The sequence below is a fragment of the Megachile rotundata genome, chromosome 2 (assembly GCF_050947335.1).
Source record: "Megachile rotundata isolate GNS110a chromosome 2, iyMegRotu1, whole genome shotgun sequence".
Lineage (NCBI taxonomy): Eukaryota > Metazoa > Arthropoda > Insecta > Hymenoptera > Megachilidae > Megachile > Megachile rotundata.
The window spans coordinates 20,203,292-20,226,324 of NC_134984.1; the positions used below are offsets into that span (position 1 = coordinate 20,203,292).

At 40.6% G+C, this 23,033-nt stretch overlaps 1 protein-coding gene across 3 annotated transcripts in view; it reads right to left on the bottom strand.

Moving 5' to 3' along the window:
- Positions 1-23,033, bottom strand: part of MCU (mitochondrial calcium uniporter) — a 69,925-nt gene that overhangs the window by 42,493 nt on the left and 4,399 nt on the right. For 2 of the 3 annotated variants that reach the window (XM_076542250.1, XM_012293477.2), the window contains exon 2: positions 187-394. The exons of the other annotated variant lie outside the window; for it this stretch is intronic. In XM_076542250.1, the coding sequence (XP_076398365.1) occupies positions 187-394 (208 nt within the window). The remainder of the gene's footprint in view (positions 1-186; positions 395-23,033) is intronic. 3 annotated transcript variants of the gene reach the window in all.

Sequence of the window (23,033 nt, forward strand, 5' to 3'; positions counted from 1 at the left end):
ATTCGCGTATCAAAGGGCCTCAGAGAAGCCAGAATTCAGAACATTCCTCTTAAAACGAAAATAAAGGAGACCATGCAACGACTTGTACTACGACAATAGCTAGGAAAAGCTTTCTGATGTTTCCTGTTATAACACCATGACGCATTGCTCCTTTTATATAAGGTTTTATCGCGTTCCATCACTCACCGGTATCCACCGCGTTTTGAGCGTCCAAACTCTTAGGCGCCTTGTCGTCCTGAGACAATCTCGACGGTTTCAAGTCCTTCGATACGGTTTTAGTCTTCGAACCCTCCACCTCTTTCGCCAAAATTGGACTCAACCCGGGAGCGAAACAGCTCGTCGTCAGGAACAGATTCCTCTGGGAAATGTGCCACCACCTTTTGCACCATGTCTCCTGCAACACGAAAAATCACGGCTACTTTCGACGCAATTCATTACACCTAACGTTACTACACTGTTTCTACGTCATGGCTCTATAGACTGCATAAAAATTTCATAGGGCACACGCGTGCTGCTCGACTGAACTTGAAACCGACAGGTTTAAATTATCGACGTTCACAAATTTCAGTTCTGTGATATAACAGTTTCTCTTAAAATATCGAAATCATAAAATTAATATGGCTTCCAATTGAAATTTGTCATATTCAAGAGAGCTTGCAAACTCGACAGTTTCAAAGTGAAACTTCTAATAATCGAGAGTGCTTCTAAACTGAAATTTGTTATACTCAAGAGGGCTCCACTAAAATTTGTACTCAAGAGTGCTTTCAAAATTTCTGTAACTAAAGGAACATCAGAACTATAAGGAACATGAAAGCTAACCAGTCTCTTTCAACCTTCCTCTAATAATAATATTTTTCAATTTGTTTGAAAATTGATATTGACATTTATTGTTAAAAATGATAGCACGAAAGTTCCCGTCACAACTTATAAAAGCATGAAAACATAATTTTATCAGTAGCCTCGACGTGTCTCTCATCGAACAATACCAGTGTCAAAAACTTTAGCAAACACGGCTACACGACTACAGCGGCATTTCTCTTGTTTTTCTTGGCAGACGCGTGTATTCACGCCTGTTTGCGTTCAATTAGCAGCCCCACATTGAGACTGCAAACACTAGGAACGTTATTTCACGCGTTATAGACTGCCGACTCAATTATGATCCTGCATCATGTAACGAGAAATTGTAATCGAATATTCTCTTATTCGATTATACGGAATGGTAATTGCAAAATTCCAATTTCGAATTCTCTCTGTAGAATTCGAACGATTCTATTATCCGGAAATTCTAGGTTTCGGAATAATTTTATCCGCGAAAAATATTAAAATTCTTTTTTGATTTTTTTTCGATTAAATAGGAAATTGCAGGGTTTTTCAGAAATTAATTCGTCGTTAACATGTCCAGACATCAAGAGTTTGGCCGGCATCCAAACTACAGGGTCAACGTAGGAGTTTGGCAACGGGACGTGCATACTCTGCTGGAAATTCCAACGAAAAAAAATAAATTCGACGTTTCACGGTATCTAACGGCGTTTATCGTAAAATCGTCGATACACTGGCGGAAACAAGAAATTCGGAGAGAACGTTTCCTTTGCCGAGACCCGTATTGCTTCATAAGCTTTGAGGAAACATTCGATGGAAATCGCGAAGGTGAGTGCATCTGTCACAGTACGAAAGACTGCATTTTATTTCCATGGAAGAGTGGTAATAGTGCCGCAGTGCGTATCTCCGAGATATTATCCAAACGGAGACGTAAAACCGCGACAGGAATAAGCAACGTGCTTTAACTTTCGAAGAAACTGCGATATTGGAAATATTGCATTCCGTTTGAATTATAACTTCTGGCTCGAATGTTGCTATATACTTTGTATTAATACTTGGTATGTTTAAATTATGAAATTTTATTCTACATTCAAATTCTTGTGTCAATCATAAACTGTAGTATCTTGTTAATAAATGAAGTCATCGACAATCTTTCGTAGCGAGCTTCTTCAATTTATTTTAACTGCATATCATAAAATAAACCTATTGTACATATGCTCTGAGAACTGGTTCCTGAATTAGAAATGACCCAACATAAAACTTACTGCTCATGCATATTCAATGACCTCTTCTGACGGATTTGAATATTAACGTAACCTTTAAATCTTTTAGTGAACTTCTACATTTAGACCCGAGGATTTAAAGACGCATTTTTGTAAATTAAAAAGAGAAGAGGTTGAAGACCACTAGAATTTTCAGAGGCAAAATCACGAAGCTTTCGTTGCGCAGCAACAAAGGTAACTGGTTCTTACGTGTCCCTTGGAGCAAGGGTGTCTAATAGGTATAATGTTTGAATTTTATTGCGGTCATGTTGCCGTTCCAATCTCGGGGAGAAACTTGGTCGAAATTGGGTCAACCGGAGTAACGCGCGCGAATGGCTGCGTCCATGGCAAAGAAGTTTAGCGAGTACGACCTCGAGGATTCTCTTCGAGAGCTGCTTTTTTCTCCAGCTGGAACTCTTGGCACCCGACTTTTACCACGATATTAAAACGGTTCCCGTTAATCTGCCTCGGTTCAGTCACTGTTAAACGTGCGGGGTCTTGCGAGAGAGCGCAGAGGTCTTGCGTGAAAATTTAATTGTTCGTTCTATTTCGCTTTTGGTTGAAATTTTCGTTAAGCGTTTGAGTCTTTTGTCGCTGCTCAAGATAGTTTTATCTACTCGAGTAACCGTATCTCCAGGATTCTGTAAATATAACAAGTGTCCCGAAGGTATACCCGAAGGATAGTCGGTGAAAACGCGCTCTGATGAAGCACGATTGTTATCTTTTTCACGGAGAAACGCTGATGAATACTGCATCTCTGAAGAGGCGGTTCGCGACTAAAATCGAGATATCTCCCAAAGTGTCCCGTTTATAATTCGGAATTAAAGCAACTCGTTATTCTAGTTCGTTAATTTCATTTTAGACACCTCAAAGAAACCGTGAAAGTTGCATTCGCGTTTATTCGCCGTCAAAGATACCTCCTTTCCGTTCTATTTTTCATCGTTTTGCACCAGCCGTTCTCTGCTGCGTTCGCATCCCGAATCGATTTTACTGCGGGGTTTTTTCTCAAAGTTCCTGTGGAGCTAGTAAGCGTGAAATTCGAAACACGGAATTTTGACGGAGCACCTGTTTAAACGCTTTGAAATTTTATTACGTGCCGTAACTTTTAAGGTACGTGTTATGTAATAGTCTTTAAATATTCCTTTATCCAATATTTTCGATCCAGTTTAGATTTTTATATTCCTGGATTTTTTAGAATTTTGTCTTTGGATCTTTAGGGTTGTGGAGTTATACAGATTACTACTTTTCCAAATTTATACGTTCTTAGATTTCTACTTGTCTCGGCTCCTTAGGCCATAGATACGTTCTTAGACTTCTACGTTTGCGGGTTACTGCATTTTTAGATTCTCGGCATTTTAGAATTCCACGTTCCTGGATTTCTAGGTTTCTAGATCTCTTCGTTTGCAGATTTCTACGTCCTTAGATTATTACATCTCCAAATTCCGACATCTCCAGAATTCTACTACACCAGATCTCTTCATTCATAGATCTTTACATTCTTAGACTTCTGCGTCCCTCGATCCCTTACTTCAAAGATTTCTACATCCTTAGATCCTTCGTACTTAAACCTCTACATCTCCAATTTCATACAATACATTCTCTATATCTCCAATTTCACAAAATAACTTTGTAAGCGTATTTACATGTATCGAAATTGCCAAGTCTGCATATACCAGTCCGCATCACCAACGAAGACGAGATTTAAGTTTGGAACGGCGTTCACAAATTTGATTGCTAGCGTAACAAGATTGTCTGCAGAAATTAGAATTACTCAGAGGGTTTAAGAGCATTCCCACGAATTTTCAACTAGGCGGTCGGAATTGAATTCCGCGAAATGGATTGCAAATCTGCGCTGCCAGGAATTATTGCAGTTTCATAAACTTAACAGAAATTTTATAAAACGAGCTTCAATGTAACGTTAACGAGTAATGGACGTCCGATGACACCTCGACGCGGAATATTGCGCGCGTTCGTGTAAATTTTAGCATCAGATAGGGAAGCTGCACAGTCGTTCTAATAATCAGAACGAAAAATATCTGTCGTATCGGCTGTTGAATAAATGTCATAAAAATATGGAATAATGGTTTGTAAATCTAGAGCGGTTGATCGCGATTAGTCCGATATCGGGAATCGAAACGAAAAGGCGTGAATTATGAAGTGTATTCAAATAATTTAATATGGCAAAGTACAAAGTAATATTTCGAAGTCAGACTAAAATTATTAAACTTCAAACACAGTTTGTTAAACGTCGGAACCGTTTAACATTACTCTCCCAGTCTAATAAATTACGAACACGCGTCATTCGTTCGAATGAACTCACGAAAGATTCCGAGTATCACGAATGCTTACCTGCGGAACATCATCATAGATCATATCGGACGATTAAAACGACGTTTAGATGAATTACTTGGCAGCTCAACGGTGATTTATCGAAAGCGAACGAAAGATCCTATCACGTGTTCGCGGAACAACAAAACGTATTGTTGATTCAATCTCTTAATCAGTGTCTATATTCGCACGAACACGAGAACCTTTAAATTTTGGTAGCCGGCCAAAAACGTATTTGAGCCGTCCAAAAGTTTCTCACGTGCTCAGCTATCGTAGAGTAAATAATTCTCGGGCTAACGGTCTCGTGGGGTTCAACGTTCCGTCGTTAGACTTTGCACGAAAATGAGTGAACCAGCTAATTAAATAATTTAGTGCTCGTTGAACTCGGTGCAAAGGACATGTCGATGTGATTTGATGAACGATGCAGCTGAGGTTTAGGAAACTTGAGGATCTGATTACTTTTGGTGCGTAGATTTTTAGGAAATGTGGACTTCTGGATTTAGGGATTGTCGACATTTAAGAATTTCATAAATCCAAAGTAAATCTTTTGAATTAATTTTAATAGAAATATTTTAGATACAGGGATTTTTGGGATTGATGGATCTGAGAATTTCGACGATGTAAAAATCTAGGAACTAGAGATCGTAAGACACTCGGTATGTTCCTCGTAATTCACACATCACACAGTAATGAAAGATACAAGTATATTTCAAAATAATATCACTTACTATTCCACACACGCTTTGGTGTGGAGTTTGATCATATTATTAGATAATAGAGGAACAAGATGTTAAGGGGTGTAAAGACACGTTATTAATGGCTAACTCCTTATCTTTCAAGGGTGCAAGGATGCAATGTCCTCGGATTCGTGCATATGCATTGCAAATCCGTGCAAATTACTGTCGCATGTATTATTAAAAGGTTCATGAATCTTTATTCGCATCCTTGCGTGACCTGATCGATTGTGTTTGCAATACTCCGCAAACATTACAATTTTCTCTCGAGTTGGAAGGGAAAATATTCATGGAAAGTACAGGTATGTAAACAGAGAGATCCACTACTCTAGCGACACGGAGAAGAATTCCCTGAACGCGATTTTGTCTTCTTTTCTTCGAAATTTTTTATGAAAACAGTATCAGAGGAATACGGAATAAGTCCTCGAGCGAGAAATTGCATAAATATGAAATCGTGTATGCAAACGGGCGTGTGTTGCCTTTCCATAATAATTAATCTCCGACGTTAAATAATCAGGGAGCAGAACAGATGGTACGATAAAGTCGAGTAACAGCTGCTTTCAATTTTAACAAAGATAAAATCGGTGGACCAGTTAATATTTCACGGCTGTTCGCTAATGGATCATTACTCACGCTAGTAACCTGAGAACCACTAGTTTTTTTTATTAGAGGACCACAGTTCTTAGTAAATATATTTCTTGACTATTTAATGGAGGTGGTGCTATTCGATTATTTTATACAAATGGGGACAATGTTAGGTTTCCACCGACTTGTACTGTCACTTTTTAGTAGTATATTAAAAAATTTTCGAGTAGCATGCGTGGAATTGTCATGAGTGGAATCGCCAGGTTTGGGAATTACAATCAGTGGAATTTCCACGCGAGGAATAACTGTGAGTGGAATTGCCATGAGTGGAATTAACACGCGTAAAATTGCTATACGTGGGAGTGTCATGAGTGGAATTGCCACGCTCGGAAATTACTGTGAGTGCAATTGCTACGCTTGGGAATTACTATGAGTGGAATTACCACGCTTGGGAATTACTAAGAGTGGAATTACCACGCTTGGGAATTACTAAGAGTGCAATTGCCACGCTTGGGAATTACTAAGAGTGGAATTACCACGCTTGGGAATTACTAAGAGTGCAATTGCCACGCTTGGGAATTACTAGGAGTGGAATTACCACGCTTGGGAATTACTGCGAGTGAAATTGCCATGCTTGGGAATTACTATGAGTGGAATTGTCACGCTTAGGAATTACTATGAGTGGAATTGCCACGCTTGGGAATTACTATGAGTGGAATTGCCACGCTTGGAAATTACTACGAGTGGAATTACTACGTTTGGGAATTACTGCGAGTGAAATTGCCATGCTTGGGAATTACTATGAGTGGAATTGCCACGCTTGGAAATTACTATGAGTGGAATTACCACGCTTGGGAATTACTATGAGTGCAATTGCCACGCTTGGGAATTACTAGGAGTGGAATTGCCACGCTTGGGAATTACTATGAGTGGAATTACCACGTTTGGGAATTACTGCGAGTGAAATTGCCACGCTTGGGAATTACTATGAGTGGAATTACCACGCTTGGGAATTACTATGAGTGGAATTACCACGCTTGGGAATTACTACGAGTGGAATTGCCACGCTTGGGAATTACTATGAGTGGAATTGCCACGCTTGGGAATTACTAAGAGTGGAATTACCACGCTTGGAAATTACTATGAGTGGAATTACCACGCTTGGGAATTACTATGAGTGGAATTACCACGCTTGGGAATTACTAAGAGTGGAATTACCACGCTTGGAAATTACTATGAGTGGAATTACCACGCTTGGGAATTACTATGAGTGGAATTACCACGCTTGGGAATTACTGTGAGTGGAATTACCACACTTGTGAATTACTACGAGTGGAATCACCACGCTTGGGAATTACTATGAGTGGAATTACCACGCTTGGGAATTACTATGAGTGGAATTGCCACGCTTGGGAATTACTATGAGTGGAATTACCACGTTTGGGAATTACTGCGAGTGAAATTGCCATGCTTGGGAATTACTAGGAGTGGAATTACCACGCTTGGGAATTACTACGAGTGGAATTGCCACGCTTGGAAATTACTGAGTGTATGCAAGAATTTGGGGGTGTAGAAATTTATAGACATAGAAACCCAAGAATATAGAGACACGGAGGTCTACAGATTTTTGAATGCAGGGATTTGGGGGTGCAAAAATTTAGAGAAGATTACTCTCGGGTCGAGTTTTCCTTCCTATATCGCCGTCTTAGATAAACCAAGGATCCTCACAGTGCAACAGACTCGATAATGCTACAATACACGGTACACAAAATAAAATAGAGATACTGTTTCTCCTCTCTGTGATATTTCATATAAAAGCTTGATTTATCGCGTGTACAATGGAAATTCAGGTATTACCGAAAAGTGGTCCGGTGTTATCAGCGTGGTTACACCAGTCAACCATCGAAAGATTATATTGCAGTTAAAAGAAAAGCAAAAGTTGGTCAAAGGATAAAAAAACTTCCACCCGCGTGTGTATCCCTATCGATTGACCCCGATATGCAAGAAATCCGGTTTAGTCGAGCACCGACTATGCAACCTCTTTTTTCTATGTGTTTTAAATTTCTATTGAAATCGCAGTGATGGATTGAAAACTTTGGGAACTTTGAAAGTTCCCTGAGGGATATCTTCTTGGGGTTTAAGTGAGGAAAGTTTTAAAGCTTGATTATATGTAAGGTGAAGTCGCGTGATGTACAATCGTGTTGTGAATGTTGAAAAAAGATTTTATGGTGAAATTTAATTTCAAAGGTGGTTTATATGAAATATGGAGGCCGTACGAGGTGTGACAATATGATACATGGCGATATGACGCGAACCAATTCCACTGTGGCGATATAATGTGCAGTAAATCTATTTGTGGTAATTTCAGCTATGACAGTAGAACGAGAGGTGATATAATGCATAGGATTACATCTGTAGACCTTCGTATCTCTGTATTCGCAGATTTCTTTATCTCTACATTTCTGCACCCCCAAATTCCTGCATTCACAAGTTTCTAGACCTCCATCTCTTTGTATTCCCAGATTTTTTTCTCTGTAGATTTCTACATCCCCCAATCCCTACGTTCAAAAATTTCCAAACCCCTGTATCTCTATATTCTTGGAATTCTATGTTTCTAAATTTCTACATCCCTCAATCTCTACATCCAAAAATCTCCAAACCCCCGTATCTCTCTATTCTCGAATTTCTCCATCTCTAAATTTCCACATCCCCCAACCCCTGCATCCAAAAATCTCCAAACCCCCGTATCTCTATATTCTTGGAATTCTATGTCTCTAAATTTCTACATCCCCCAATCCCTGCATCCAAAAATCTCTAAACCTCCCTATCTCTCTATTCTCCAATTTCTCCATCTCTAAATTTCCACATCCCCCAACCCCTGCATCTAAAAATCTCTAATCCTCCACGTCTCCAAATCTCCTCATGCAAGTAAATCCCCTGCGAAGCGTAAAAACGCAGTCGCATACGCAGTTTCACAGACGGTACTCAAGAAACCGGATCTAATTTTGTCACCCGGTCGCAGTCGTAAATCAGAATGATTTCGAGTCGCGGTATTTTGGCGACGGGTCAAAATACTGCGAATTCTAAACTCGCCCCGACGAGAGGACGCTAGCGCGGCTTTACGTCGCCACGTAAATATAATACCGCCCACGCGGCTAAATAATTCGTTGTCGGCTTTTTTAACGGGAAGTCACGGTGCGACCTGATCAAACTTGACTGCGAACTCGCTGGAAAGATACCGAGTTTAATCGAGAAACGCGATACGGAAGGGAGAAGGAAACGAGCGTGTTCCTAATGGAAGAACGAGTTTCCCTGGCAACAGTCTTCCATCATTTTCCGCCGGTTACCTCCTTCGTTCGGGATGCACGTTTTACAGACGCAACGGGAGCCAGCGATTTTCTGCTGCGTCGCCTTGACGTCCAGGAAATTGTTCGACGCGGAGTGCTTGAAATGAACAACGGCTACATTTACATCGATTAGATTTTAGAAAAAGGGGTGTGGGTCTTGTAAATTGTATGATTGTAAGGGACAAAGTCATTTACATATCTAGATCACCGGCTGTATGAAGTTTTAGATCTTTAAATTACCAGAGCGTCATTAGACTTCGTTATTTATAGGTAGATCTCCAAGTTTCTGCATCTACAGAGTCCTGAATTATTAGGTACCTAAATTTGTAGACTGCTAGATATCTGGACTTCTACATCTCTAAATTACTGAACCTCTACATTCCTGAATCCCATGTTCCCAAATAACTTAACTCCCTACACCCTACAAGCTAACGATCTGTGCACTATGTAACGAAGTTCCTATTGTAGGAGGTCGAGGGGTATTTATTAAATAAATATTTTACGAGACAAAAGATCTTTATTGTTTCATGGTTCTGACGAGACTGTTCGTAGAACGAAAAAATGTCGTGCTCCAAAACAAAAAGCATCGCGACGCATCGACGCCTAGGCGTCCCCCTCGCTGCACCTCACGGGTACGGACCCGCTACGGTCTATGGCCAACGATACGGAGTAACCGCTTACACTCTTGTCATGAAATATTAATATCCCGACGTCCGCATGTACTGAAGCCTCCACGTCCTGAAGTCCTCATGTACCGAAGTCTCTATGTCCTGAAGTCCTCATGTACCGAAGTCTCTACGCCCCGAAGTTGTCATGTCCCGAAGTCTCAACGCTCCGAAGTCTCTACCCGTCGAAATTCTCATGTCCCGAAGTCTCTACGCTCCGAAATTCTCATGTTCCGAAGTCTCTACGCCCCGAAGTCTCCACGTTCCGAAATCCTCATGTCCCGAAGTCTCTACGCCCCGAAGTTGTCATGTCCCGAAGTCTCTACGCCCCGAAGTCTCCACGTTCCGAAATCCTCATGTCCCGAAGTCTCTACGCCCCGAAGTTGTCATGTCCCGAAGTCTCTACGCCCCGAAGTCTTTACCTATCGAATTTCTAATGTATCGAAGTCTCTACGCCCCGAAGTTGTCATGTCCCGAAGTCTCTACGTTCCGAAGTCTCTACCCGTCGAAATTCTAATGTCCCGAAGTCTCTACGCCCCGAAGTTCTCATGTTCCGAAGTCTCCACGTTCCGAACTTCTCATGTCCCGAAACCTCTATGTCCCGAAGTCTCTACGCCCCGAAGTTCTCATGTTCCGAAGTCTCTACGCCCCGAACTCCTTATGTCCCGAAGTCTGCATGTCCCAAAGTCTCCATGTTCCAAAGTCCATATGTCCCGAAATTCTAATATCCCAAATTCCATATCTTCCGAAATCGCTGTATCCCAAAACCCCTACGCTCCAAAGACCCTCATCTCAAAATACTAATATCCCAAAATTCATATGTCGCGAAATATCTATCTACCGAAATCTCTATCTCCCGAAATCCCTAATTAACAGAGACACAGCGGAGATTTCCCTTGCCGCGTACACTATGTTTCCCGATAATTATTGCAACCGGATTATTATATTTTGAGCAACTGCGAACGCTGATTCAATTTTCACTAGATGCAGAGTATAACTTTATCTCGTTTCGACGTCAAATCGATTCTCGTTCCATTCGTTAGGCCGGTTGAATTAGGAACAATCCTACGTTTAATCCTTCGATCGTGAATAGCTGCTAATTGATCGCTTTAATTTGCGGAATAATCCGTTTATGATTTCGACGCTTTCGGAGAATCCCGGCAAATTTTAATACCGCCTGCTCATTGAACAGTGCTTAATTATCGATTATACGATGCTGTCATCGAGTTATTTGGAACGTTTGAAATATTGCAACGATATTAAGATTGTCACCTCGACCGAGGTTTTCGCAAATGAAAGAACACGAGTTCTCGTTTGTTTCCATATTTCCTGGGACACGTTATCGCGGAGCTACGTGATGTTGGTGCACCATGCAGATTAGAGTGCTATATGTCTCTCGCTGAAACGCTTCTTTCTAAGTCCTGACACGAGTTACAAGACAGCACAATATCAAGCATCTACGACTTTATATTCCCTGCTTATGTAACGTATACGTTTGACGAACGAGATAATCCAACGACATATTGCACGCCGGGAGGAGGGTGACATAAGTCGGAAAGATACAAATATACGGGTGGAAATTCTTGATCGTAGAATCAATTTTGCATAAACTCTTGTAAGAGCTTCTCGATCTTCATCTTAATTTCCAAATGCTTAAATCTCCAAATCCCAAGATGCCACATTAAAGAAGAAATTACCTCATCTTAATAATTCACTTTCAGAAGAATAAAGCCCTGTAAGCGATTTCTTACAGGATGCACCTCTAAGTAGAAAAAGTTTGAGCACGGTCAGGATTTTTCATATATACCAATGAATTATGCATCACGCGGTGTTCCCACAGAATCGACGTCCCTTCCATATTTCACATTACCAGATTAACCTTCGGTAAAATCGAGAATAATGTCGCAGATATCCAACAATGAATTTCGCATAAAATGTATTCGATTTTCAATATCTTCGAAGAAAATTATTGCACGCTCATCTTCGCGACATTTTTCATTCTCCACGCGCTTAAGTACGTCACATTTTATGAAATATGTGGCAACCGTGCGAACAGGAGGGTTCGAACAAATATGTTCCTATTTTCGAAAATTCAACGCTTTGGCATTATACCGAGCCATCACGAAGTTCGCAAGACTTTTGCGACCGCTTTTCCTACCTTCCGGGAACGTGTCCTTCGTGGTGGTTAAATTGAATTTCACGCTGGAAGCTGCTCCCCCGGGAATCCAAAGTTATCCTCGGGCGATAACAGCTTCCGGAAGGATCTGTTAGTTTACCGATGCTATTCTCTTTGCGGATCGATCATTTCTGATATCTTTACTCGTCGGTGGTCTTAGATTATACATTGCGTTGAAGAAGATGGAAGAAGACACTTCTGTAACTACCGATGTTACTTTTAACCTTACTGACGCTACCTTTAAGCTATAATTTTCCGGGTTGCGTTAGGCACAAATAATTATTGCTATAAGTTAAAAAGTTACACGTTAGTTAGATAGGCTGTGTATTTGTTACCGTGAAAGACCGAAATCTGGAGAATGTCGACATTCACCGGTGAACAACATTCACATAGTCGCTTGGTGTATGTCCGAAATATCTGCTAAATACCCCTATTTCTGACTTACACCGGTAAATGTCGACATTCACCAATTTCGGTCTTTCACGGTAACATATTCAACGATACTTGATTATGAAGATTGCAACTAGAACTGAACCCAAAATTCGATTGAGTGAAAATATGGGAATAGAAGTCTGGTTTGTAGTGTACGAACTGTAGGCTGCGTCACAAGAGTGACACGACATTATTCTTAACCCCTTAACTAGTTAACTGTGATTGACGAGTATACTCGTCATGGAGAAGTGGCACGATTTTGTGTATTGACGAGTATACTCGTCATGCGTATAAAGTAGTGACCATTGGCTACCCATCTTTTTGATCCAATATCTTACCAGCGCAACTTACTCTGTGATTGACAAGTGTACTCATCATGGCTCGATTCTGGTGACACAAAACGGTGCGCGCTCTCAAACGAAGGCGCCACAGTTAACTGGTTAACTTACAATTTTCCAGGTGGTTGCATTATGCACAAATAATTACTGCTATAAGATAAAAAGTGAAACGATAGTTAGACACGTTCTGTATTCAACGATCCTTGATTACAACTAGAATTGTACCCAAAATTCGAGCGAGTGCAAATATGGGAATGTGGGTTTATAGCGTACGAAGTGCAGGGTGCGTCACAGAGTATGACACGATATCGTACAACAATAGTGACACGAATAGTGACATAGTGCAAGCACAGTGACACGATAGAAGCATCTACTAACATACACAACGCTTTATCTCACGTTCCAACCGCAACAATACACAATACAATACCGCAACAAAATATTGTAACATAAAATATAAAAACTGAGTCAATCGTCAGTTCCAGTGTTTAATCTCCAGAATTTATATTCCGCGAATAATTACCCACTTGTGATGGCGATTACGAGTTACCAAACTGTCTCTCCGTGTTAAAAGATCGTTGACTACAATTTATGAAAGTTAAAAAAGCAATGAATATAAACGAGGAATACAGAAATTCCAATGAGCGGCTGTTTGAAGCGAATACAGAAATGATTATTAAACGTTCGAAATTTAATTTGAATTTTCAATGCATATTTTGTAACGTTATAACGCGTTAGCTGACAAAAATTTTCTCGTAAAATCGAGTGAGAGAATGGGAGCGACCCGTTATGAACGCTGAAACTCGTTCAAAGTATTTTGCCGAGGATATAAAAACAGAGGGCTGACGGGAGGACAAAATGGGAGAACTTATTCGCAATTTTACTCTGCGCGACACACTGTTCCGTTTAAACCGCCTGAAAATTCTAATGAAAACGTTGTTTCCGTGTCTTTTTTATAGATTCGCGTTTATTACATCTGTGGCTGTATTAAAACTTCTCTCGCGTTTTATTGTGATGTCTGATTTTTTGATGTGTGAAGGGTTTTATCGGAAAAATGCTATTGTATATTCTGGAGTCTCGATTATGAACATACGCTGTGGTTAAGGTGGGTAAACAAATATTTAAACTTGAAAATTTTTTATTTGTACACTGATGGATTCATAATTCCACGCGTGGAATTTCGGTGCGTGGAGACACCACGCGTGGAATTTCGGTGCGTGGAGACACCACGCGTGGAATTTCGATACGTGGAGGTACCACGCGTGGAATTTCGGCGCGTGGAGACACTACGCGTGGAATTTCAGTACGTGGAGACACCACGCGTGGAATTTCGGTGCGTGGAGGTACCACGCGTGGAATTTCGGCGCGTGGAGACACTACGCGTGGAATTTCAGTACGTGGAGATACCACGCGTGGAAGTACCACGCGTGGAATTTCGGTGCGTGGAGACACCACGCGTGGAATTGCGGTGCGTGGAGGTACCACGCGTGGAATTTTGGCGCGTGGAGACACTACGCGTGGAATTTCAGTACGTGGAGATACCACGCGTGGAAGTACCACGCGTGGAATTTCGGTGCGTGGAGACACCACGCGTGGAATTTCGGTGCGTGGAAGTACCACGCGTGGAATTACGATGCGTGGAGACACCACGCGTGGAAATATTACGCGTAGAGACACCACGCGTGGAATTATGATCAATTCACAAATTTCTGAAATAAACTTACAAACCTGAAATCGTCAAACTCACCAAACCCGAAATGGTTAAACTTAAATTTAAAATGAAATATATTCTCTCGAGACGAGTACAATTCGCTCTAGAGGGTCTTCAATAAATAACAGCTTCCGTCTTTGAGTGTCCAGAAATTCTCCCTCGGATAAAGTATTTCCGGAGTTTCATCTCCTGTTAAATGAAACGAAGCTTCCAACGTTTAAGCGACAAATGTTTAATAAAAAAATTTCTTTCAAAGTTGTTGGAATACGTGGCGACAAATCTCTCAAACGGTTCGACATTCTCGGGTGAACAATGGTGGAAAAGTACGAGGCACTGTGATCATCGAGCACTCTATTATGGAACAGACGTCTGGTAGGAAAACCGAGCGATTTATCAAGAGCAATTCGTCGATCGTGTCGATGTCGATATTCGCGTCAGGTGATTTTTACATCTCGTTGGAGGAAACTCGTTTTGAACGCTCGAATGGCCGATGTTTCTTCGCGAATCCAATTTTAAGTAAATTGTCTATTGTCTGGGAACATTCATTATGTTGGTTCTCGACAGCTCAATTCGGTTTATCGATGAGGAACTAGGATATGAAGGATTATTTGTAAGACATACATATTTGTGTCTTAATGAGGCATCATCGTTCTGTGGAGGATGAAATTTGCAGAAGTACTTTTATTGAATTCCTGTTTTAATTCTATTGAATTCTTGCTTTGCGATAAACGGATTTAAAAAAAATTAGATTTATGTAGATTTAAGAAACTTAATGTAATTGGACAGTTAGTACAAATATATAAATAATATTATGAAGGTTTAGATACATTTAAAAAATTTAATAAAATAATTCATCAGACTTGTTACAATAAATATATGTAATAAATAATATTACACACGTTCAGACACATTCAACAAACTTAATAAAATAATCTATAAAATGAGTTAGAACAAACTATATAATAAATGATATTACATTGGTTTAATAATAATCTTCAGTTTTAATTCTATTGAATTCGTGCTTTGCGATAAACGGATTAAAAAAAAATTAGGTTTATGTAGATTTAAGAAACTTAATGTAATTGTACAGTTAGTACAAATATATAAATAATATTATGAAGGTTTAGATACATTTAAAGAATTTAATAAAATAATTCATCAGACTTGTTACAATAAATATATGTAATAAATATTAATACACACGTTTAGATACATTCAATAAACTTAATAAAATAATCCATAAAACGAGTTAGAACAAACTATATAATAAATGATATTACATTGGTTTAATACAATTTTGAACTGCAATAATACCAACCAAATAAACTTGAACACTTTAAGAGATCAAAAATAGCAAAACCACTTAAAATTAAATCAATTCATATTTTATTATCTTAATTCAACTTAAAATTATGATAATAAACAATTTCCGTATTAAACAATTCATAAATGTAATTTATAATATAATACTTCTAACTAACAAACAAATATAAAATTAAAAAAAAATATAAAAGGGATCAGAGAGGTTTAACCTGCCACGTCGTAACACGGTGCAGGCTTCTTGTAAAAGACAAGATAGACCGATTCATCATATCCCTTTTTGAACGCGAAGGATCATGCTAGACGACGTTGCCGGCCTCGTTATATGCTGCTGCCGGGCTCGTTTTAGTTTCGAGAAAGGCATTAGGCTTTGCGCCACCTAGCGGATCTTGGTTGAACTAAACTGTGTGGAGTGGAGGGGGCAAGACGGTCACATAACTAGTTACGGTTTCCTTGTCAGTCGTTCATTTATCAGCAGCTGATCGTGTTACGGTCTCAGTTTGAGAATTAAATACTTCTATGTCGCCTGATTTACTAATTAAGCTTTTAAGTAGAAAGATCAGAAGTTGCATTTATACGTGTAAAAATTTGATAGCTTCACATATTTATATTTCTAAATGTCGAAATATCTGAATGTCTAAATGTAAATAAATTAAATTCCTACGTTTCAAAAATTGAATTTAAGTTCACCAACAGCAAGAATTCACCTCATTGTAACAGAAATCTGGCATTCAGCGAATAAGATAATTGGATCGATTTTAACGAGTAGTTTCAAACGAATGCACCGATGTGAGAGCACTCATTGATTAAAAGAGTCGTTTAACGAAGCTGTTTACAGCAAAGTAGCCTGATTTGACTCTGTAAACGAGTAAACACTCATTTTCCGAACGTACGTTTGCAGAATAACTCGAAACAGCGAAAACGTTAACATTCCGCGTTACTAAACATCTCTCTTAACGGCAACGCCGTAACTCTCTGTAATTATTCAGTTCACTCAACCTTTATGAATAAACATTTTTACTTTTCAAATATGAACACCCGGAAAATATTTTCGAATATATTTTTCTTGCCTGGAATTTAAAAAGTAGGACGCAGGAAGTAGAATTTTCAATGTGGTTCGAACGGAAAGAGTTAAATATTTTCGAGCTTTCAATCTCCATATTTTATATTCAAAAAGTTTCATATTTCTGTATTTCAAAGCTTTCCAAATTCCAAAATGAAATCTCCAAATCTCAAAATTAAAAAAAAATTCTTAAATATTTAAGTATAAAGAAAATCAAACCACGATTGTGACAAATGCTTCAGAAATGTAAAACATGTTTAAAATGCGAAGAAATTTTCTTCAAGATAAATTCTGCCCCATGACTGATAACACGTCTGTGTCTCTGGTAACGCTCCTACTTTATCTCTTTCATAAAATCCCACGAATATTTTAGAAAATACCAACGAGCTGTATTTAATAGAAACGCAGCTGTGGAGACGATAAAGAAGAAAGACGCTAAGTCGATTATTAACGATTAACGCAAATTGCACGCGATACAACCTCCATCTTACCTAATAATGTTGTGCACAAAATAGCACGCTCAGCGTGCTACAATTTATACAAGACTTCAGTGTCATTACCATTACCCTAAGACAAGCCTACAGTTCGTAACTTCACAGAATTTATAGGGTGCGGATAATGGAGTGGCCGTTTTTAATGCTCCATAATTTCTAACAAAATCGATCGACCTAACAACTTCCGACACTCAATCATCGACAGATACAAGCGAAAAGCATGGACAAAACGAGGCACAGGTCGAAAAGTTATAAAGCACCTTTTAAAGGAAAAACATCATTTAAAAGAAAGTATGTCAAATACTTTCAGTTAAAAAGTTGCATTTATATTTCACTGTCTCTTTAATTAGGGATTTACTGAAGTACTTCGAGCTGCGTTTCATTTACGTTTTTCAGCGATGAAGGTTTTTTGAAATTCGTATGTGAATGATTTGTAAGTGGGTGAGTTGATGGGTTGGTCAATAGAGCGGTAGAGAGTGCAGTTTGTAGAGAAATTATAATCAATCAGATAATGAGGGTTGAACTATGATGCATGGAATAACGAGGTGTAGAGATACCACGCGTAGAAATGGGGCGCGCAGATATAGAAGGTGTAGAGATACCACACGTGGAATTATGGTGCTTGAGGTCACCCACCATGGAAATATGGCGCTTGGAGACATCACGCGTGGAATTATGGTACGTGGAAATACGGAGCGTAGAGACACCACGCGTAGAAATTCGACGCGTGGAAATAATGTGTGTGGAAATACGGTGCGTGGAGACTTCACGCGTGGAATTTTGGTGCGTGGAGACACCACGCGTGGAATTTCGGTGCGTGGAGATACCACGCGTGGAATTTCGGTGCGTGGAGACACCACGCGTGGAATTTCGATGCGTGGAAGTACCACGCGTGGAAGTAGGGTGCGTGGAGACACCACGCGTGGAATTTCGGTGCGTGGAAGTATCACGCGTGGAATTTCGGTGCGTGGAGACACCACGCGTGGAATTTCGGTGCATGGAAGTACCACGCGTGGAATTTCGGTGCGTGGAGACACCACGCGTGGAATTTCGGTGCGTGGAGACACTACGCGTGAAATTTCGATGCGTGGAGACACCACGCGTGGAATTTCGGTGCGTGGAAGTACCACGCGTGGAATTTCGATGCGTGGAGACACCACGCGTGGAATTTCGGTGCGTGGAAGTACCACGCGTGGAATTTCGGTGCGTGGAGACACCACGCGTGAAATTTCGGTGCGTGGAAGTACCACGCGTGGAATTTCGGTGCGTCGAAGTACCACGCGTGGAATTTCGGTGCGTGGAAGTACCACGCGTGGAATTTCGGTGCGTGGAGACACCACGCGTGGAATTTCGGTGCGTGGAGCTACCACGCGTGGAATTACGATGCGTGGAATTACGGCGCGTGGAGTCACCACGCGTGGAATTATAGTGCGTGGAAGTACCACGCGTGGAATTACGGCGCATGGAGACACCACGCGTGGAATTATGACGCGTGAAAATACTACACGTAGAAATACAGAGCGATGAAATACAGAGCGATGAAATACAGCGCATAGAAATACCATAAGTGCAAGTATCACGCATGGAAACATACCAAAATACAATCCGTGCACTCAAGTACACATCAATCACTACAACCGTTCACAAAAGCCCACACAAAGGTAGCACCACAGTAGAATATCTACAACAATAGACTCTACAAAGCAAAAAGGACAAAGAATCCAATTTAAATCCCCGTCTCAGTGAAACATTGTTCCAGAATTGAAATACAGGAATACAGTAGCTGGAAATTGCCTTATTTCGGCCTTGATTCAGAGGAACACGGAAGAATACAAAGTAAAGTTTCCGAGCAACGAGCAGTCGACAGTATTCTATAGAAAAGTTGTCTGCGACCTGAGAAACCGAAGCCTAAATGAAGGGAAGTTCGTTTAAGAACGGAACTGTGGCTCAGTTTGTGGAAGTTTCCAACGTTATTAAGCAAGCAGACTTCAAACTGATCCGTGAAAATAGGGATGAGATAAGACGACCTTTTCCCGCAGTTTTTCCGTCGGGATTTTCCATTAAACGGGATGACAATTTTCATCCGAGAGATTTACAGTCACCTAGAATTCATTATCTTCGGCGTTGTTTGTTTTGTTAATGGGACAGGTGACATTCAAAGCAGACTTTCCGCGTTAGTTTCGCGTCGCCGAAGGCTGGATACAATATTAAAGCTTGACATAAAAATTTACCAACTGTAAGGAGACTTTGTTTGCGAAACATCTTTACCATAGACTGCAGCCGGGATTTTGTCGGGGCAACGTAAGTAGATGTGACGTTCGCAGATTTTAAAAGTACGTAAATAGAATAGGAAATTCAGTTTGAAAGATTGTACAATTTTAAAGAGGAAATCACTCTTCTCACGATTTTCATGTACTCTAACGACTTCTTATGAACAATTAAGGTTCTAACGAAAGTTTGAAACCTTTAAGAAATTATTTAATAACAGTATTGTTGGTTTAACATTTGTATTAATAACTCTAATGTATATACGTGCAATTATCTTCTTCAGCCATCTTATAAACGCTGTATCTGAAAAGAGTAATCGAATCTTCCTCCTTAAATGGAATTAAAAATTGTTTTCATTCCACATCCTTTTACGTTCCGAAACATTTTCTCCGTAAAAAGATATTAAAGTATAACGTGAAGTACGTCAACAATTTCAGACATGCACTGACCTACATACTTTGAACAAACAATACAAGCAACTCAATTTTCATGACAAATATATAGACTAGTCTGTATGTAGTCCGTCGCTAGCGACAGTCTATTACACAAAATAAAATCAACCGCGTCGATACACGATCGACCCAAATTCCCTGGTCAAACACCACAAAGATCTTCAATTTCCAAAGCAAACATCCAAGATTTCCCGTTTGATGTCCGATTCAAAACGTACGTAATTCGATACCTAATTCCTCGAAATAAAATCCTCTGCCAATGCATAACGATTTTCGTCCGCGGACATTGACCTAAATGCTCGAGTTCCAAATTTTGTTGGATGAACAATAAAAGCGTACCGCAGGACAAACGATGGCGAGCTGCTTCGAGCCAGATGAAACGAAACGGTGATGCTAGAAGCTGGCTTCGTTTCGAGTTTTGTTCAAATAAGAATTATCCAACTTTCTGGAATGAGAGAGAGGGTCAGAGTTTGTCGGGGTCGAGAGAATGCGTGCAGTGGAACAGATCGATGCCCGTGGCGCCTGCCGCAGACTCCGCAGTCTGAACCCCTCTATACGATCCCCTAATTCAAGCTTCAACAACTCGTGCCCTGCCTAGCCGTGGGCACGCTCCATTATCCTCGGGCAAAACCATGAATAGAGTTCGAAGTCAATGACCTCGACTGATAAATGTTGTAGCGGCTAAAATAGATTTACAGTCAACGGTCTACGAATTTGCAAGGTTTCGCTCAAAATAGCTTGATTAAAGGGCACGGTTTCTTAGAAGGTAGAAAAATGAATAGGCGAGGGCCGAGTTAGTACTTAGAGGTATAATATTCGTAGAAATATGGTATGAGGAAATGATGTGGTTGTATGGCGAGTGGAAGTGCGATCAGTGATTGTACAAGGCGTGGAAATGCTACATGTGGAAATAACACGCGTGGAGATACAGCGTATGTGAATACCACGCATGGAGTACAGCGCGAGGAAATTCCATGTGTGGAAGTACAGTGCGTGGAAATACTATGCGTGGAAGTACAGTGCGTGGAGGTACTACGCGTGGAAGTACAGTGCGTGAAGGTACCACACGTAGAAATACAGCGCGTGGAGATACCACGCGTGGAAATAGGATGCGTGAAGGTACCATGCGTGGAAATACAACGCGTGGAGATACCACGCTGGGAATTGGGTGCGTGGAGCTACCACGCGTGGAAATAGGGTGCGTGGAACTACCACGCGTGGAAATAGGGTGCGTGGACGTATCATGCGTGGAAATACAACGCGTGGAGATACCACGCGTGGAAATAGGGTGCGTGGAGCTACCACGCGTGGAAATAGGGTGCGTGAAGGTACTACGCGTGGAAATACAACGCGTGGAGATACCACGCTGGGAATTGGGTGCGTGGAGCTACCACGCGTGGAAATAGGGTGCGTGGAACTACCACGCGTGGAAATAGGGTGCGTGGAGGTACCATGCGTGGAAATACAACGCGTGGAGATACCACGCGTGGAAATGGGGTGCGTGGAGGTACCACGCATGGAAATAGGATGCGTGGAGGTACCATGCGTGGAAATACAGCGCGTGGAGATACCACGCGTGGAAATAGGGTGCGTGGAGGTATCACGCGTGGAAATAGGATGCGTGGAGGTACCACGCGTGGAAATACAGCGCGCAGAGATACCACGCATGGAAATAGGGTGCGTGGAGATACCACGCGTCGAAATACCATTATAAGTAATTACACAACGCGTGGTAATACAGCATCTATAAATACCACACCTGTAAATACGGTACATGGAAATACACATGCAAATAATTCCCACACTCATTAGTAAGAGAACATCTCACCACAAAACCCATGGATATAACATTCACCCAACCTACTCTGTTAAGTAAACCAGTATTCTCTCGCTGGATATATCTTAATTATTATTGACAGTGAAAGCATGTCAGTCTGAGCTCTGTTTGTCAAATGGCGTCTTTTGTAAGTTTCCTGTGGGTGGAACTATAGTTAGATTCGATGTAATTGATGATAGCATGCTGTCTAACATCACGTTGCCTTCCCCTCGTGATATAAATCACTGTAGGGTTTGGAGACCTAGTTGGCAAACGTGTTTTCAATAATGGGATGCCAAGTGGAGGGCTCGTTCGCTCCCTCTTTCGTTAATTCCGACAGTAAAGGCTGGTTACGTTCAACATAGTGCTTATGGTTTAGCACTACTTATACACAACCCGTTCGTACCGTATTTATATAATTGCTAATTAAATTTATTTTGAATTAAAATAATACTTTATTGAAATAATGAATTTTAGGTGTGAAGATAGATAGACACTAACTTTCCCAATAAAGGGATCTGTTTCAATAGGAACTGTAAACCACATTCACCGCATTGTTTGTCACGAATGTAACTACGTACAAAACGCACTTGTATATTCATGATCGAAATACTTAAAGTGCAAGTTTCAGGAAGTAACAAGTTTCCGAAATTCTCATTGTTTAGATAAACAATGCACGTTTGCACGAACTGCGAGTAAACACCTACTAGCTCGAAGCTCTAGTAACTTGCCTAAATTCTCAGCTAAAATTGCGACTATCGTCCCCATTACAATTTTGTAACCCCTAAAGATATATACCTAACGATTTAAAATTCCATTGCACCTCGAGTGTTCTTAATAGTGCATTAAAAAAGCTGGAAACAGTTTCGGCAGTAAAGGCGTGAAAATTGCTCTTGAAAGTACTTTCAAGTAGGCCTTAATTTTTCCTCCAAACAACTGTTGCCGACTTAATAGGTAGATGAAAAGAGTACACGAGCACACTTTTCCTTCTGAGCGTGCTTTTGGTAGCGAAACAACTGCTTGACACCGTTTCTCTCTCTGCGAACCGGTGTTATTCCACCTCGAAGACTTCGATAGCTAACCGGATTTTGGTAGACAAAGATGACTTCAGCGTCGGTCCAATTTCTTCCACGGTAAATTAACACCTCGCAATTAACTCGGAAGTTAAGACGGTACCCTCATCATTTTACAACGTCTTTCGCCGTATAATTGATTGCTCACTT